Below are 18,030 nucleotides of genomic sequence, written 5' to 3'. Positions count from 1 at the left end.
CTGCAAGCTGGCCACGCTCAAACCAGCTCTCCTCCACGTCGTTTACCCACCTTCTGATTGGTCAGCAGGCGGGACCTGAGTTACATGCTCTCCCTGTCCAAACAGTGTGGCGCGGGTTTTAGCTGGAGGGGTGGGGTTTTTCTGTTCTGCTCAGACGCTTCACTCTGTCACCGGTATTGAGCGCCATAGTACACTGAGCGGTGAACAGAAATCGTACTGCGCTGGAAACATTCCTGCTTCAAGGGGACACAGTACCTAGGTAGGATAGCCATTAGCTATAGTGTTTTTCTGTAAAAGGCTTATAATATGTTTTCAAAGGGAAAAGCTCCCAAGACACAAACCCCCCCGCCATTGTAATGCACTTTGCGTGTACACGGTGCAGTACTTAGTTTCTATTTGGGCAGGCTGACCCAGTCTGTATTCAATTCCCTCCACCTAAACCATCACAGGACTCCCCAGCTTCCATGGTTAATGAGCATATTACCCCCAATGGGAGGCTTCCCTCAGACAGGCGATAGATAATTTCGCCCGCCTCGCTCTCAGGCCAAGCCGGATGCCTTACAACACTTTCCTCAGCAGTTAACGTCTCAATTGTCTGGCCCCTCTCGGGCACCACAGTCCATTCAGGTTCCCAGACACTCTCCCCTGGATTGCACTCGTTGTAGTTCTCCCAGTGCATCCCGCAAGCAGGCCAGGAAATGAAGGAGATATCATTCTTCCTCTGATCACTCTTTGGACAAAAATGCTGCAGGCATGCTTTTTATTCAAGAGTTATTTCTGAACCAGCTTCTTCAGGGGACCTCTCTCTATCTCTATCTCTCTCTCTCTATCTATCTCTCTCTATCAGGCAGTGAGAAATAAACTTAAGATTGCAGATGATCCTGCTGAATCCCCTCAAAATTAGTTATTATTACACACTTGACCCCCTCTGGCCTTTCCCGATCATAAGGGTTTTGACAAATTATTTTCTGATGCATGGAAACATCCTGACCGGTCTATGCACGTGTCCAAGAGTGCGGACTACGTTTCCTTTCTCTGATGAGTGTATTGCCAAACAGTCAGCTCACCCTAAGGTAGACGTCTCCATCCAATCTGCCCAAAGGTCGGCTAAGGCCATGGTTAATACGGTAGCTGTCTGCAGGGCCATTTGGACTAGCAACTGGGATACTGACAGTGCCTCTAGGTAGAAGGTTTTCGCCCTTCCATTTGCCCAGGATCTCCTTTATGGACCTGACCTGGTCCAACTTCTTTCTGAGGCTACAGGAGGAAGGAGCACTTTACTTCCACAATGTCGTCAAATACGACTCCCAGTTCTCTCAGTCAGAAGAGAAAGATGTTTTCGTTAATTTCGGTACGCGGCCCCACAACAGAGGCAGAACTCACGTGACACCCGTCCCTTCCGAGTGCAGAGACCTTCCTTGCGGTCTAGAAACTCCTGGCGGCCCTGCAACTGACCCGCTAGACCTGCTCCAGCACAGCGGGCTTCCACAGCCTTAAAATTTGAGCTGCTCCCTCTGGTGGTGGGACGGCTGCTCTCCTTCCAGGAGACATGGCTCGAAAACTTTGAAGACCCCTGGGTGCGGGTGGTTGTGTCGACAGGCTACAAAATAGTTTTCTTCTCGCCCTCCAGGGGTGATTTTCCTCTCAAAGCCCCCTCGGTGCCCCTCCAGGGCCCAAGCTTTTTCTCAAGCCATTCAAAGCCGCCTCCATAAAGGAGTAATTGTCCCAGTACCAACTCCAGAACTGTTCAAAGAGTATTATTCTAGCCTTTTTACAGTACAAAAAAAGGACGAATCGCTTCGTCCTGTTTTGGATCTAAAACGTCTAAATCGATATGTGAAGGTTTCGCATGGCGTCTCTGGGATCGGTGGTCGCTTCCTTGGAGGTCGACGAGTTCCTGTACTCAATAGACATCAAGGATGCTTATCTTCATGTTCCCATTGCTCAAGTACATCAGTGTTCCCTTTGCTTTGGAGTAGGTTCCTAGCATTTCCAGTTTGTGACCCCCCCTTTGGGCAAGCCACGGCTTCAAGGGTCTTCACCAAGCTCATGGCGGCGCTCATGGCTCTCCTCCGCTCCAGGGGGATAGCGGTTATCCCATACTTGGACGATCTTTTGGTGAAGGCACCTTCCAAACAGGACAACTTGCACAGTCTCAACATTACACTGGATTGTCTTCACAGATTTGGATGGCTGATCAACAGCACCAAGTCATCTCTCACTCCTTCTCGGAGAATGGAATTTCTAGGTATGGTCCTGGATACACAGGCAGCCAGGGTATTCTTACCCAAGGACAAGATCACCACTCTCAGACAGGAAGTGACAGTACTCCACAGGAATTCTCCTTGCTCCATCCGCTTCTGCATGAAAGTCTTGGGGACAATAGTCTAGTCTCCAGGGTCTTCTAGTGCGGATACAGACAGACCATTCCACAGCAGTGGCATACCTCAATCATTAGGGAGGTACAAGCAGGACTGGATGGAAGGAATCCGCCAGGATCCTTCGCTGGACAGAACAAAATGTCTCAGCAGTGCACATCCCAGGAGTAGACAACAATGAGGCAGATTTGAAGCTACACCACAGAAAAAAGTGGGACATAGAATAAGATTAAAAACACAAAAAATGGCCATACTTGGCATATTGGGCAGGTATAATCCCAAAAGGACGCAGCCAGGTCAAAAATGCTGCTGAAGGAAAGTGCACAGGTGCGTTTAAATAATAATAGCCACTCCCACTAGCCTTGATGGGAGTGGCGTGTGGTGCATGGGATATGTAGTAAAAAGTAAATGAATAGTGTATAATGTGCATGTAGTAATAATATGTGTGAATATATTATTCCGCAGCATTTTTGACCTGGCTGCGTCCTTTTGGGATTATACCTGCCCAATTTGTGAGTATGGCCATTTTTTGTGTTTTTAACATTGAGGCAGATTACCTAAACCGGGAATGCCTGGATCCCGGAGAATGGTCTCTTCAGTCAAAGATTTTTTCACCGCATTTGGTGGGGCTTCCCAGACGTGATATGCCTCTCATCTCAATCACAAGTGCCCAGACTACGTCACCAGAAACGGGGAGCCCAACGCCTTTAGGAGCCGACGCTCCGCTCTGGTTCTCTCATGGTCGTCCTTCAACTTCCTTTTATCTTTTTCCGCCGATTCTGCTTCTGAATCGAGTACTGAAGAGGGTCAAGGATGCAGGAATCCCAGACATTCTGATGGCCCCAGACTGGCCTCGCAGAACTTGGTATGCGGTTATCATGCTCCTGTTAGATGTCCGTGGCCACTTCCTCTGTGGCACGACCTCATTTCCCAAGGTCCAATATTCCACTCTGCTTTATCTTGGCTATGTTTCACGGCTTGGCTGTTGAAACCGCGGTTTTAAAATTAAAAGGTTTCTCTGATCCGTTCATTCAGACCATGATTAAGGCCCGGAAGATTCCATCCCAATAGGATTTACCATTGCACTTGGTTTGCTTATTTTTGGTAGTGTGAATCTCATCCGTTCCACCCCCTCCGTTTTTCAATCCCGCAAATTCTGGCTTTCCTCCAGGTGGGTTTGGATCAGGGTTTGGCTACTCTAAAGCCAGGCTTCAGCCCTATCTTTTCTTTTCCAACGCATTTTGGCTTTCCATTCTCCAATTAAGACTTTTTTTGCAGGAAGTCACACATTGTGCTCCTCCTTATTGGTCTCCTCTGGAACCTTGGGATCTCAATCTTGTCCTTGATGCTCTCCAGGCTGCACCCTTCGAACCTTTTGTGGGATCTTATCCTGGAAGGTAGTTTTCTTTGTAGCGATCACCTCTATCCGTAGAGTTTCTGAGCTGGCTGCCTTGTCCTGCAAACCTCAGTTTATGGTTTTTCATATGAACAAGGTGGTGCTACGTCCGGTGCCATCCTTCCTTCCTAATGGTGGTTTCCTCCTTTCATTTTAATGAGAACATTGTCCTTCCTTCGTTTTGTCCTAAACCTTCTCATCCACGAAAACCTGCCTTATATTGATTGGATGTTGTTCGAGTCTACATTGCAGCTACAAAGTCCTTCCGGATGTAGGACTCCCTATTTGTTGTTCCTTTCTAGCTGAATACAGTTGGCCGTTAAAAGGCCTACTCTGCTAAGGGTAGGGAACCTCCCTTCCGCGTCACTGCTCATTCTACTAGGGCAGTTGTGGCCTCTTGGTAGTACGGCATCAGGCTTCTGCCCTTCAGGTCTGTAAAGCCGCCACCTGGGCCTCGTTACATACTTTTTCGAGGTTTTACCGGATCCGTTCTTTGGCCTCTGCCGATGCCAGTTTGGGTCGGATGGTATTTCAAGCAGCCGTGGTTTAGGCTGCTCACATGGCTGTGATTCTTTTTTCCCACCCTAAGGGACTGCTTTAGGACGTCCCATGGTACTGTGTCCCCCAGTGAATACCTTAACGAGAAAAGATAATTTTTATACTTACCAGTAAAATCCCCTTCTCATTGAATTCACTGGGGGACACCGGTCCCGCCCTATTTCTTTATTGTTATATTTTTGGGCTTCTTGAGGTTGCTTTTCTCATTGGAAACATATTGTGTTAAACCTTCTCTGCTCTCCAACTGCTCTTGGTACAAACTGAGGAGCTGAGTGCTCAGCAGAGGGTATAGCCCACTGGGCGGAGCCACACTTATTTTTTTATATTTACCTAGTGTCAGCCTTCTAGTGACAGCGGCCTATACCCATGGTATTCTGTCCCCCAGTGAATTCAACGAGAAAGGTATAATTTTCTGATTTTACTGTGCAATCCCTCTACAAGGTCATTAATAAATACAAAAAGAGAATAGGGCCCAATAATGACTCCTGTGGTACCTCACTAGTAATGGTGATACACTCTGAGTATGTACCATTAATAACCACACTCTGTTTTTTCTATCACTGAGCCAGTTACTTACCCACTTACATACGTTTTTCCCCAGTCCCAGCAGTCTCATTTTATGTACCAACTTTTTATGCGATATAGTATCAAATCTATCCAATGACTCACTTACCGCCTCATAGACGCTTTGTAAAATTGTAATCCAGAACCTGGTACACTATTCATTTAACATAATAGGGGCTCAGATATTGGTGCATACAAGCCAAATGTATATTCTCTCAAATCCATTTAGGAGTGTGCTGCGTATCCTTTTCAATATTGTTATCTGGATTTACAATAAAAAAAAAAAAAAAGCTGCTTTCCTAAAGCTAGAGTGCTAGCATTGTCTTATTGCAATACAGTACTTTGTTAGTCAGAGTTACCCCTTATGTGATCAAATGTTAAAGCTCCATTCACACAGTGCAGGTTTGATGCAGTTTTTGAATGTGTTTTCTTTTATCCAAACTTGGATTGAATCCCAAAATGTTTTTAACTTTTTTTAGGAGCCACTCCTGCACTGTATGAATGAGGACTGAGTGGTAGGGCTTTCTTCACACAGATGGTGTTATGGTGAAATAAAACATTGAAAATATAAAAATAAAATACATTTACTGATGTGATATTGTTCCTTATTCCTTATAAACATACTACACATATAACTTCTGCTTAACTTCACGTGGAGGATAGATTGGCGTCTTACTACGCCTGGTGCGACGTTTCGGCGTTCCGCCCCCTTTCTCAAGCACCCACGAAACGTCGCACCAGGCAGAGTATGACTAATCTATCCTCCACGTGACGTCTTTCCAAGTGAACCATAAAATCACCGGGAAGAATCCATCCGGATATATTATGGACTTTAACATGCTGGGTGAGATTTATATGTGATCAAACAAAAAACAAAAGATCATTACGTGCTTATTTCTATATAAAGTTACATTATTTTGAGACATAGGAAGTGTCTCATCTATCACGTATTTTACCCTTGTTTTACTTCAATTGGGGTCAAAACTTACATTGCTTCGCTGCTCTATTATAACGTCTTTTTGTACAAAATGCGAAAATGGACAGTTTTGAGAGAAGCATGTTTAGGACGCCATTCCCCAGCACTATAACGATATGCTGGGTCTTAAGTGCCCTAAAATCTAGTGACAGATTAACTTTAACATCCATAGGGTAATATGGTAGCATATATGTGTATACTAGAATATTACAAAGTAAAAGAAAATATTTCTCCACTATTATACATTCATAAAGATTAAACGCTAAAGTGTGTGAACCACAAAATGATGTCCTAACAAAGTACACCTTGTCCTGCAAAAAACAAGGCCTCATACGCCATATTGGAGTAAAAATAAAAGTTATGACGATCTGAATGTGGGAATGCAAAAATGAAAAAACTTCTTTGGGTCTTGAAGGTCAAAACTGGCTGGGTCCTGAGAGGGGTTAAATACCTGGGTGATTGAAATTGGTTCTAAAATGATTTACCCAGCCAGAGCTCCACCAATCAGCAATTATTTCTCATAACAGGCACTTTGGACCTCATGCATCAAAATTGTTCCAAAAAAAAGCTGCATATAGCAACCAAGTGATCTGATTTTTAGAAAAAAAGGGGGGGAGAGGAATCCTCCAGCTCACCTGATACGTGACTTGTATCGTTGACAGCGCACGGGTCCTCGTGTCGGCACACGATAGATAGACAGCAGAGGTAAGGGAAGTTGGATCCATCGCTAGTTTAGATAAAATGGAAACTGTTTCCAAGTTTTATTCAATCGTTTTTTAAAAAGGATCCATAGGCTGAAATCCTGGTGTGCAAGAAGGGATATCAATCCAAAGGGGAGCCTACGCGTTTCAGACATCTCATGCGTCCTTAATCATGGCTGTTGTTAGCCTATGGATCCTTTTTAAAAAACGATTGAATAAAACTTGGAAACCGTTTCCATTTTATCTAAACTAGCGCTGGATTCAACTTCCCTTACCTCTGCTAATCTGATTTTTCTTAGAAGAGTTTTTAAGCATAAGGACATGTTTTATTTTTTTATGACTTATGGACATTGCTGAGCCATTGCCAGGAACGGTTTCTATAGATATTTAGTTGATAGATGTCCAGTATAAGACTACTACAACCACATTATATTGTGTTTTTCTAATTAATTATGATATAACATTTTGCATACTCTACAACACTCTAATGCATTTCTTTATCTAGAATACCAAGTTCCTCAAGAAGAAGTTCAAGCATTTCCCACAGCCTTAGTGAGGAAGCCCAGGTTAACCAGTCTCATGTCTCCGACATGGAGTCCCTAGATAAAGAGAAAAATTTTGGACCCACTTCATTTCTGAAGGTGGATGTTTCACCTCAGTCAGCTGAATGTGTCAGAGGTAAAAATGACCGTATAGCTTCAGACTCTATGTGTCTGGAATCCATGACACACATTCCCATACAAAGCTCTTCTCCATATAAACCTAGAAATACACTTAATACAGGCCGCAAAAACGAAAAGATAGATGCCAAAGAGAGCAGCAGCTCGGAAGATGTGTTCATTGACAACAGTCCTAAGAACTCATCTCTTATGACTTTTGAAGACCAAAAAAAGCTTCTTGTGTCACAAAAAGACCCTGAAGTTGAAAGCGATCATTTGTCTACTGGGAGTTTTGTTACTTGCTATTCTACAAATGAGTTAGAGAAAAGCAGTCCTGGGGAATCAGTCTCCTCTTCGATGGAGGACAGCCAAGTCACTGTGAACAACTCAATTGCAGCAAACAAAGATGATTCACTAACCGTGGAAGAAAGTTCTGGAGACCACCATGTTGTTAAGACTGCTGAGAGCAGGCTGGAGATGTTGGACATTTCAGAAGAGGACACACCAGTTGATGTGAAAGATACTGAAACTTGTAAGGTGAACAAACAGTCATGCGAGAGCATAGAAGTAGAAAGCAGTCAGTCCATTCAATCTTGTAATATCACAGATTGGACATTAACACTGAATTCTAATCCACCAAGCAGCAGCTCAAAACTGGTGCAGATGGTCCTATATGTCCATAACGTGAAAGGCTTGGTGCTGTCTCTAATAGCAGAAAGTGATTTTAAATACATCAAGGAGAATATTCAGGATGTGGTGAGTATGAAGTATGTTCCATTTACATGTGTAGATGGGAAAACAATCTAGAGGTTTTGTTGGTGTTTACAGTTGTACTGCTGAACACGTGGAGTTAACTGAACGAACCCTAAAAAAACAAACACACACGACTGCCCTGCCCTAAAGTTCTTTTCTTGTAACCATATTGGTTGACCAGCAATAAAACAGGATCTGCATTTTTATGCCTTTGTACTTTTCCCTGGACCTGAAGAAGGGCTTGCTTTATAGGGTAAGGGTGTGTTCACATTAGGTTTTACCACTATGTTTGACGTATGTGCCAGGAAATCTCCGAGGGGAATATGCTAAACAAATTAATGGGGCTCCATTGACCCGGTAAATGCCCAAAAAATTTATTTTTGATATAAAAAAAAAGCCAGCATATGTTGGCATGCCTTTTTTCTTCTACCGTATGGAATAGTGTAGATTCCGCTATTCCATGCCGAGGCATACAATAAGAAAAAAACAAAACACACTACGCGATATGCTGCTGAATCCTACTGGGATGTGAGTTAAAGTTTTCCAGGCTAAAGCACAGTGATTGGGTTCTTGCTAACATTTCTTTTATGTCTTCTCCTCTAGTACGACAGCACATTGGCTTCTCTAAATGGATTAGAAGTTCACCTGAAGGAGACTTTACCAGTGGACAACAATAATTTATCAAAGAGCACCTACAATTTTACCCACTATGACTCTATTCAGAACACTATTACTGGTACGTGGTCTCTTTCTTTAGAAGCCGGTCGGGCAGATTTACTATTCAAAATGCTGCGCGCCACATATATTAACGGTTTTATCATACAGCATGCACTACTTTGATACGTTTTCTGATTCCCTTGTCTAAGTTTATGCTGTCAAAAACGTAGACTGTACTAGGAAATCTGCCCCTGTATCACTTTTTTTTTTTCACATGATCATTACCTTGGTTGAAAAAAGACACATTTCCATCAAGTTCAACCTTTCTTAGATCAATTATACATTACTTAATGCTACATTATTTACAACCCTCAATGCAATTTGTAATTTAGAAGCATCTAGTCCTTTTTTGAATGCTGTCATGGGATCTGTCACAACTACTTCTTGGGATTGGGCATACCATAGTTTGACTACTCTAACTGTAATCTACCTTTTCTTATATTTGTCTTCGCGTCTTTCCTCTGCACGTAACAAAATGTCTCATGGTCCATTGTACAGTTCTGGGAATGAATAAATCATGTGCCAGTTCTTTCTATTGACCACATGTATGCACTGAAAAGCCACTTTATTAAGGACACCCCATCTGGTAGTGCGTCGGACCTCCTTTGGTCCTTTCCTAGTAAAAATAGATTCCACTATGTGTTGAATAGTGGGTGTGCCAAGAAAACATTCCCCATGCCATTACTCCACCTCCAGCAGCCTGAGCTGTTGACACCTGACAGGAAGGTTTATCAATTCATGCTGCATGTGCCAAATTCTGTCCCTCCCATCAGCATGGTGCAACAGAAATTTGGATTCATCTGACCAGGCGCTTGTTTTTCCACTGACCACTTCTGTATTCTTTAGAATGACACTCTCTAACCCCTTAGTGACCAGCCCATTTTAGGCCCTAATGACCAAGCTATTTTATTCGTTTTTCTATAGTCGCATTCAAAGAGCTATAACTTTTTTATTTTTTCGTCTACATAGCTGTATGAGGACTTATTTTTTGCGGGATTAGTTGTGCTTTTTAATGGCACCATTTTTGGGTACATATAATTTTTTTATTAACTTTTATTAACTTTTTTGGGGGGGATTATAAAAAAAACCTGAAATTCCGCCATTGTTCTATGCGTTTTTAAATTGACGCCGTTCACTATGCGACGTAAATAACATGTTACCTTTATTCTCTGGGTCGGTACGATTACGGCGATACCACATATGTGGAGGTTTTTTTATGTTTTACGACTTTTGCACAATAAAAACACTTTTGAACTAAAATTATTTGTTTTTGCATCGTCGCTTTCCAAGAGCCGTAATTTTTTTATTTTTCCATCAATGTAGTGATTTTTTGGGCTTGTTTTCTGCGGGACAAGACGTAGTTTTGAATGGTACTGTTTTGGGGTGCATGGGACTTATTGATTCATTTTTATTATGACTTTTTTGGGGGCAATGGAAAAAAATTGCAATTTCGCCATGGTTTTTTGGGTTTTTTTTTTACGGTGTTCACTTTGCGGTTTAAATTACCTATTAACTTTATTAATGGAGTCATTACGGTCGCGGCGATACCACATATGTGTACTTTTTTTTTTTTTTTTACACTTTTACTAAATAAAACCACTTTTTATGGAAAAAAATGTTTTTTTTTTTTTTTTTACTGTACTTTTTATTAATAATCTTTATTTCACTTTGATGACTGATTTTATTAGTCCCACTAGGGGACTTTACTGTGCGATATACCGATCGCTGCTATAATGCTCTGGTATACTTCGTACACCAGAGCATTATTGCCTGTCAGTGTAAATCTGACAGGCAATCTGTTAGGACGTGCCTCCGGCGCGTCCTAACCGGAATATGTCCAGGGCAGACCTGGGGGCTTTTATCAAGCCCCCGGCTGCCATGACACCCCATCGGAGACCCGCGATTTCATTCGCGGGCCGCCGATGGGTGACAGAGGGAGCGCACTCCCTCTGTAAACAAAGTTAAATGCCGCGGTCGCTATTGACGGCGGCATTTAACGGGTTAAACGGCCGCGATCGAAGTAAACTTCGATCGCGGGCGTTGGAGCAGGAGCTCAGCTGTCATCAGACAGCAGAGCCCCGGCTCCTGCCTGCACGGGAGACCCGTGCAGGACTTAGACTAGGCTGACGTGAAAAGGCGTCAGCCTAGCCTAAAGCCCATTAGTGAATCACGTGAAAAGGCGTATTGGTGGTCACTAAGGGGTTAACTGGTCGCCTGCTTTTATAGCCCATCGACGAGTTGTTTACATCCACAGGATCCCCTTTTGCTGGATATTTTTCCTCGATCACACCATTCTTGGTATACTCTCGACACGATTTCACAAGAAAACTCCTCAAGATTGGCGGTTTTTGAAATCCTAACCCCGGCTAGTCTAGCACCACTGACCATGCCTCAATCGAAGCCGCTCAGATCACTTGATTTTCCCCATTCTAATGTGGATTCACACTGAAACTGATCCACAGAAAAACTTGCTCACTTGATTTTATGCTGCACTCCGGGGTCACTTGTCTAATTTCCATACAGAGAGGATTCAATCGTGAAAGGGCAGGTGTTTCTAATAGACTGGCCATTCAGTATACTAAGATCACATTTAAAATGGCTGTCCAGTTTGGGGGCTGTTTTTTTATACTGATGACTTATCCACAAAACCTATATGATCTGTGGGGGTCCGATATCAACTGAATAGTGCAGGGTCTGGGAGTTGGACCCCCAAATATCATTAACTGGTGACCTATCCTCAGGGCTTTATTTACCATTAGGCCCTGGAGGTCCAGTGCCTAGGGGGGTGCCAGATGAGAGTAATAATATTTTAATACATAATTTTTTTACAACCCCCCCGCCGGACTAACAAGTAAAGGGGAGGAGAGGTTCACGCACGGGCCGCATGGCAGAGAGGAGAAATGTCCCTTCCTTTCCTTGCAGTATGAAGTGAACACTGATTGGTGGAGCACCAGTCAGCGGGGGCTTCTGTCGTTCCACCAATTGGCAGAGCCTGTCCTACACACAGACTCCTGCAGCTCCTCTCTCCCCTGCTGCTGCCACAGTGAAGACTCTTCCACAGGCCTCAGTCCAGGCCACAGTCTGGTAAGAGCAGCAGCTTTAGTTCTATGTTAATTTATGTGTGAGGAAGGAGAGAAGAGGGAACTATAAATGTTATGTGTAAGAGGATGGAGTCTTCTGTATAGATCGATTTTGTGGGGGTTGGGGAGACTCGGTTATAAATGCTTTATGTGTGGTGATTCTTTATAGATCGATTTTGTGGGGGAGGGGACTTTGCTGTAAATGCTATAAGAGTGTGGAGGATTCTTTAAAGGGGTTTTACTATCTGGGGCATTTATGACATATCCACAAGATATGCCATAAATGTCAGATAAATGCGGGTCCCACCTACACCTATCTCTAGAACGGGCCCCCCCCCCCCCCCCTAAACACCGTTCTACCGCTCTCTGATCCGGCTGACGTGTGCGATTCCCGACAATGAAGAAGAAAACAGAGCTTCGCTGTTTCCGTAACTACCATTTAGTTCTATTGGACTTATGGAAACAGCGTAGCTCAGCGATTTTCTTCTTCATGGTTGGGAATCGCACGTGTCAGCCGGAACAGAGAGCGGTAGAACGGGGTTTAGGGGGCCCCGTTCTAGAGATAGGTGTGGGTCCCGCAGGTGGGACCCGCATCTATCTAACATTTATGACATATCCTGTCCATTTTTTATTTTTTCACCGTGCGGACTAAATAATGATATAATAGTTCAGACCTTTACAGACGCATTGATAAGAGTTATGTTAATTTTTGTAAAAAAATTACATTGTGCTTGAGTAAAAATAGGAAAAGGTTTTTTTGTTTCTTTTGTTTGTTTTTTTTTTTAACTTTAATTATACTGTTTTTTACTTTTTTTACTTGTCCCCCTAGGGGACTTGAACCAGCTATCGTTGGATCGCATGCATGATATACTGCCATACTAATCTATTGTATTAAATCGTGATACTGACACTCTCCTATGAAGACCTGCCTGAGGCAGGGCTTCATATGAGTACAAAGATGGCAGAGCTAGGGGCCTTCATCAGGCCCCCATGCTGCCATGCCCAAAACACCACCGCCCGGTCGGGGGGGCCATTGCAACGTTACAGGGGGTTGCCTGTTTCTAGCCATTTAAATGCCGCGGTCGCTTTTGACTGCTGCATTTAATGGGTTAAACTAGCGTGCTTGCGCTCTTTACACTGACGTGTCGGCTGTAGGATACAGTCGTTCTATGGAGCGGGCTCAGCCCGTGAGCCTGCTCCATACTCCGCCACCTGACGTGAGCCGTATATATACGGCAGATGTCGGGAAGGGGTTAAATTTCATTTTCCACCTTCTTGCCCAGGCTGCCAGTTTATCTAGATCTTTCTGTAATATTTTACAGTCCAGCTGAGTTTTAAAGAGGCTCTGTCACCACATTATAAGTGCCCTATCTGCTACATAAGGAGATCGGCGCTATAATGTAGATGACCGCAATGCTTTTTATTTAAAAAAACGATCTATTTTCACCACTTTATTAGCGATTTTAGATTTATTCTAATGAGTGCCTTAATGCCCAAGTGGGCGTGTTTTTACTTTAGACCAAGACCAAGTGGGCGTTGTACAGAGGAGTGTATGACGCTGACCAATCAGCGTCATGCACTCCTCTCCATTCATTTAGGCAGCGCATAGGGATCCTATTAGATATCTTATACTAACACATTAACGATACTGAAGTGTTTAGACACTGAATAGACATTCCACGGGATGTCTATTCACAATCCCTGCACTTCGTTAATGTGTCTGTGGTAGTTACAGCAGAGCACAGCGTAATCTCGTAACCTGTCATCTACAGCGTAATCTCGCGAGATTACGCTGTCCTCTGCTGGAAATACCACAGACACCGTAACGAAGTGCAGAGATTGTGAATAGACATCCCGTGGAATGTCTATTCACTGTCTAAACACTTTAGTATCGTTAATGTGTGTATAAGACAACACATAAGGATCTAGCAGGATCCCTATGCGCTGAGTGAATGGAGAGGAGTGCATGATGCTGATTGGTCAGCGTCATACACTCCCCTGTACAACGCCCACTTGGTCTAAAGTAAAAACACGTCCACTTGGGAATTAAGCAACACATTAGCATAAATCTAAAATCGCTAATAAAGTGGTGAAAACAGATCGTTTTTTTTAAAATAAAAAGCACTGCTGTCGTCTACATTACAGCGCCGATCTCCTTATGTAGGAGATAGGGCACTTATATTGTGGTGACAGAGCCTCTTTAAGTATTCTACAAAGTTTTGCATTATCAGAAAACACAGATCCTTGTGGTACCCCAATGCTGACGTTAGCACATTTTGAGTATGACCAGAGCAAAATGTCACCTTTTGGAATGCTGAATTATAAGGCCTTGTTCACACCTTGCAGATTTGCTGAAGATTTTGTATGTATTTTTTAAGCTGGAACCCAAACAGAAGAAATATATAATGGAAGGCCTTATAGGTTTGTTCAGCTATGTTCAGTGGCTTACAAAACTGCTTAGAAATTCACCGTTATTACCCGCACCCAAAAAGACTCCACACTGTCACAGCCTCCCCCAGTGTCTTCATTCAGCAGTGGTCTTAAGGCTCCTTTACAAAGGCTAATGATCAGGTGAACGAGCATTCGTACACGTTCATTCCCCTGTGTAAACAGGGCAGGGATCAGAACTTTTATGCAGCCTTTGTAAACAGGAGATGTGCTGCCGACACGATGTATGTAACGATCTTTCGTCCCCATACTTTCGATCATTGCTCTGTTTGAATGGCACAAACAAACACTGATCGACAAGCTGTGTTGTCGATCGGCGCTTGTTAAGGGGGTTTAATACGGCGAATATTTGCCTGTGTAAAACCTGGATTTTACATACAAACATCTCCCCCTTTTTGTGTCTTTTTTTTTTTTTTTTTTTATCCCTTCTAAACACTGTAGCCTTCCACATTAGTTACCCAGTCATTGCTCTTATCCAGTCAGGTTTCTATTATACCCACTTTACCATAACCCATGTCCATCAGTAGAACCTCCAGTTCATTCATTTTATTTACAAAGCTTTTGCATTTGCCAGCAAACATTTAATATACACACTCCTGTCATTTTCACCTCAAAAACATCTCCAGAATCCGCTCTTTTCTTACGGCGGAAACCGCCAAAACTCTCATTGTCGCTCTGATTCACTCTCGTCTTGACTACTGTAACTCATTACTAGTCGGTCTTCGCCTCGCTAAACTCTCCCCTCTCCAATCTATCCTCAATGCAGCAGCCAGGCTCATATTTCTGACCAACCGCTACACCAACGTCTCTAATCTGTGCCAATCACTGCACTGGTTGCCCATCCCCTTCAGAATAAAATGTAAACTTATTACCCTCACCCACAAAGCTCTCCACAGTGCTGCACCTCCTTACATCTCCTCCCTCATCTCTGTCTACCACCCTACTCGGGCTCTACGTTCTGCCAACGACCTTAGTTTAAAATCCTCCATAATCCGAACCTCCCACTCCCGTCTCCAAGATTTCTCTCGTGCTGCACCCGTCCTCTGGAATGCGCTACCCCAGACAATCCGATTAATTCCCAATATCCACAGTTTTAAACGTGCCCTGAAAACACATCTATTTAGACAGGCCTATAACATTCCCTAATCTGACTCCTTTCCATGGCCCTCCTTTTAGATTAGTCATCAGAATAATGTTCCCTCACACTCCTTCTCTTCATGTCCGTCATACACGGATACTGGCTGGTGACCGGCTCATGCAGCTTTATGTTACCACCGCATGTGTATAAAAATGGCCGGACCATTGTACAGAACAAACACTGTTACACTTTGTGTCTCCCTTATGTCCTCATAGATTGTAAGCTCTTGCGAGCAGGGTCCTCACTCCTCTTGTTTGAATTGTAAATTAACTTTGTCACTATGTAATGTCTGATATTGTTTGTTTCATGTTCCCTCTAAATTGTAAAGTGCTGCGTAATATGTTGGCGCTATATAAATAAAGATGATTATTATTATCCTCTTTATTTTTCCTATATCCACATTTATTATTAGTCACCTCCCTACTTGGCTTGCTAACCCCTCCCACCAGTAAAGCCAGATTTACACGTATGAGTGCAAAATCGGACATGAAAAACCGCGGTTTTTGACGTCTAAGTTGCACCCGTGCGCATCTCGTTTTCACAGATCCACATCGACTTGAGTCTATCGCACTATGTGAATGGCCCCATTGAACTACATGCATCCGTGTGATGACACACGGATGTATAGTACGGTCGTCTGAATTCGGCGTATATCTGTATCCCCTCCCTTTCTAGTCTAACCCCATTTTGGTATCACCACCCTTCCCCCAGATTCTAGTTGAAAAATTCCTCCAGATGTCCAACCATTCTTTCCACCCTGGAAAGAGCACATCTGCAATCTCCGCATTTAGGCCTGATTCACACGAGCGCTGCGCATCTCGGACATGAAAATCTGCCGTTCTTCACGTCCGAGGTGCATCCGTGCTCAGCGCTGTGGGACGCGATGTCACGCATCCACCATAGTTGAGTCTATGGAGGCATGCGTGAAAAGATAGGACATGTCCTATTTTCCCACGGATCTTTCACACGGTCCGTTGAAACAACGGCTGTCTGAACGGACACATTGAATAACATAGGTCCGTGGGACAGCCGCTGTTTGATCGGCCGTCCCACGGACGTTTAACACGTTCGTGTGAATAAGGCCTTAGGTGCAGCCCATCCCTACCGTAGAGCCTGTAGCCGACAGAAGTCAGCCCAGTTCCCCAGAAACCCAAACCCTTCATTCCTGCACCAATTTCTAAGCCACTTAACTCATTAGGCACCTGCTGTCCTTCTCATGACACTCGTAGTACTGGTAGTATTTCTGAAAACACTACCTTGGAGGTCCTGGACTTGAGCTTCTGTCCTAGTTCTCTGAAATTGTTTAGAAGGACCTTCATCCATCTCCCACTGTCATTGGTAACCATATGTACCATGACCGCCAAGTCTTCCCCAGCTCCGCCCAGCAATCTGTCTATCCGATCCACAATATACTGAACGCAGAGCACACGGAAGGCAACATACTGTTCGGCATTCACAGTCCCGGCAGCAGATGGCTATGTCTACCTAATAATAGATTCCCCTGAAACCAGCATCTGTCTGACCTTTGCTGCACTCCCATCCTTCCTACAGCAGTCATTGTCCTGGTTGCTAGGAGCAACGCCCTGCTGTAGTGATGCTAGCCTTGGACTAGCATCCCTAATATAAGCCAAACAGGCATATTTACTAAGGTGTGCCAGCTCAGGACTAGCCTCTCTGTTAATTTCCCCCCTACCCCTTTTTTCAACTGTTACTCCGCTACTAATCTCAGAGTCCTGGGCTTTTTCCCCTCCACCCACCTCCATCTCGCTGGCGCTTGCCAGAACCTGCTAATTCAGCTCTAAACTCCAGGTTTACATTGCTCCTGAGTGTTGCAAGCTGCATGTTTAGCTTCCAAATACACAACGTACTTGCTTCTAGTGCAGAGATATTCACCCTCAAACGGCTGTTCAAGGCATGCATACATTGACAAGGCACACACCTGGTAGCATTGTCCATGGAGCACATGCTTGAATGGGGATAAACAGTAAAATAAAATAAATGTGTGAAAATAAAATGTATACACTACTGAATAGACCTTTTGAAAACAAAATAAAAGCGATGCAAAAATTGTTGTAACTTACGCCTGTCTGGAGTTGTATCCTCTTGCATCCATAGATGTTCAATCTATTCGATTTGCCTATTTAAATAGCCGGATACTTATGTATTCTGAAATTATTAGCAGTGTACTAAAATACATTCCGGTCTAATTGCACAGCATTCTTTGATGACGATACGAATCTGTGCGACAGGGGACATACAAACATAGTGCTAATAATTTTTGGTCCCTGAATAACTCCTTTAACCCCCTTACCGCACCGGTACGTCCTGTATTGCAGTGCTTTAAGGCACCGGGACGTACCGGTGGGGCCTGGCTAAAAAACTGTCAAAGGACAGGGTGACAGAACTGTGCCATCAACTGTTTGACAGTTGATCGGCACAGTAAAACGGCAGGGGACCGATTACAGCGGTCCCCGGCCGGCGATCGCTGTGATTGGTCAGTCTGCTGTGGCTGACCAAATCACAGATCCATGAGAATGTGTATGTGATGGCGCTGGCTCAGAAGCTGAGCCAGCGTCATCACCGCCGGGTATCAGCTGTCCGACACCCCGCTGTAACGGCCAGGACCGGAGCTAGGCTCCGATCCGGCCGATTAATTTCTTAG

The 18,030-nt window shown here is 43.9% G+C and overlaps 1 protein-coding gene across 2 annotated transcripts in view; it reads left to right on the top strand.

Moving 5' to 3' along the window:
* The window catches only part of HPS4 (HPS4 biogenesis of lysosomal organelles complex 3 subunit 2), a 60,694-nt gene that overhangs the window by 37,276 nt on the left and 5,388 nt on the right, over positions 1–18,030 (top strand). For both annotated transcript variants that reach the window (XM_075830829.1, XM_075830838.1), the window contains exons 11-12: positions 7,079–7,988; positions 8,589–8,721. In XM_075830829.1, the coding sequence (XP_075686944.1) occupies positions 7,079–7,988; positions 8,589–8,721 (1,043 nt within the window). The remainder of the gene's footprint in view (positions 1–7,078; positions 7,989–8,588; positions 8,722–18,030) is intronic.

Source organism: Rhinoderma darwinii, chromosome 1 (assembly GCF_050947455.1).
Source record: "Rhinoderma darwinii isolate aRhiDar2 chromosome 1, aRhiDar2.hap1, whole genome shotgun sequence".
Lineage (NCBI taxonomy): Eukaryota > Metazoa > Chordata > Amphibia > Anura > Rhinodermatidae > Rhinoderma > Rhinoderma darwinii.
Note: the sequence above shows the minus strand (reverse complement) of the source record. Positions and strands in the feature narration are given on the sequence as shown.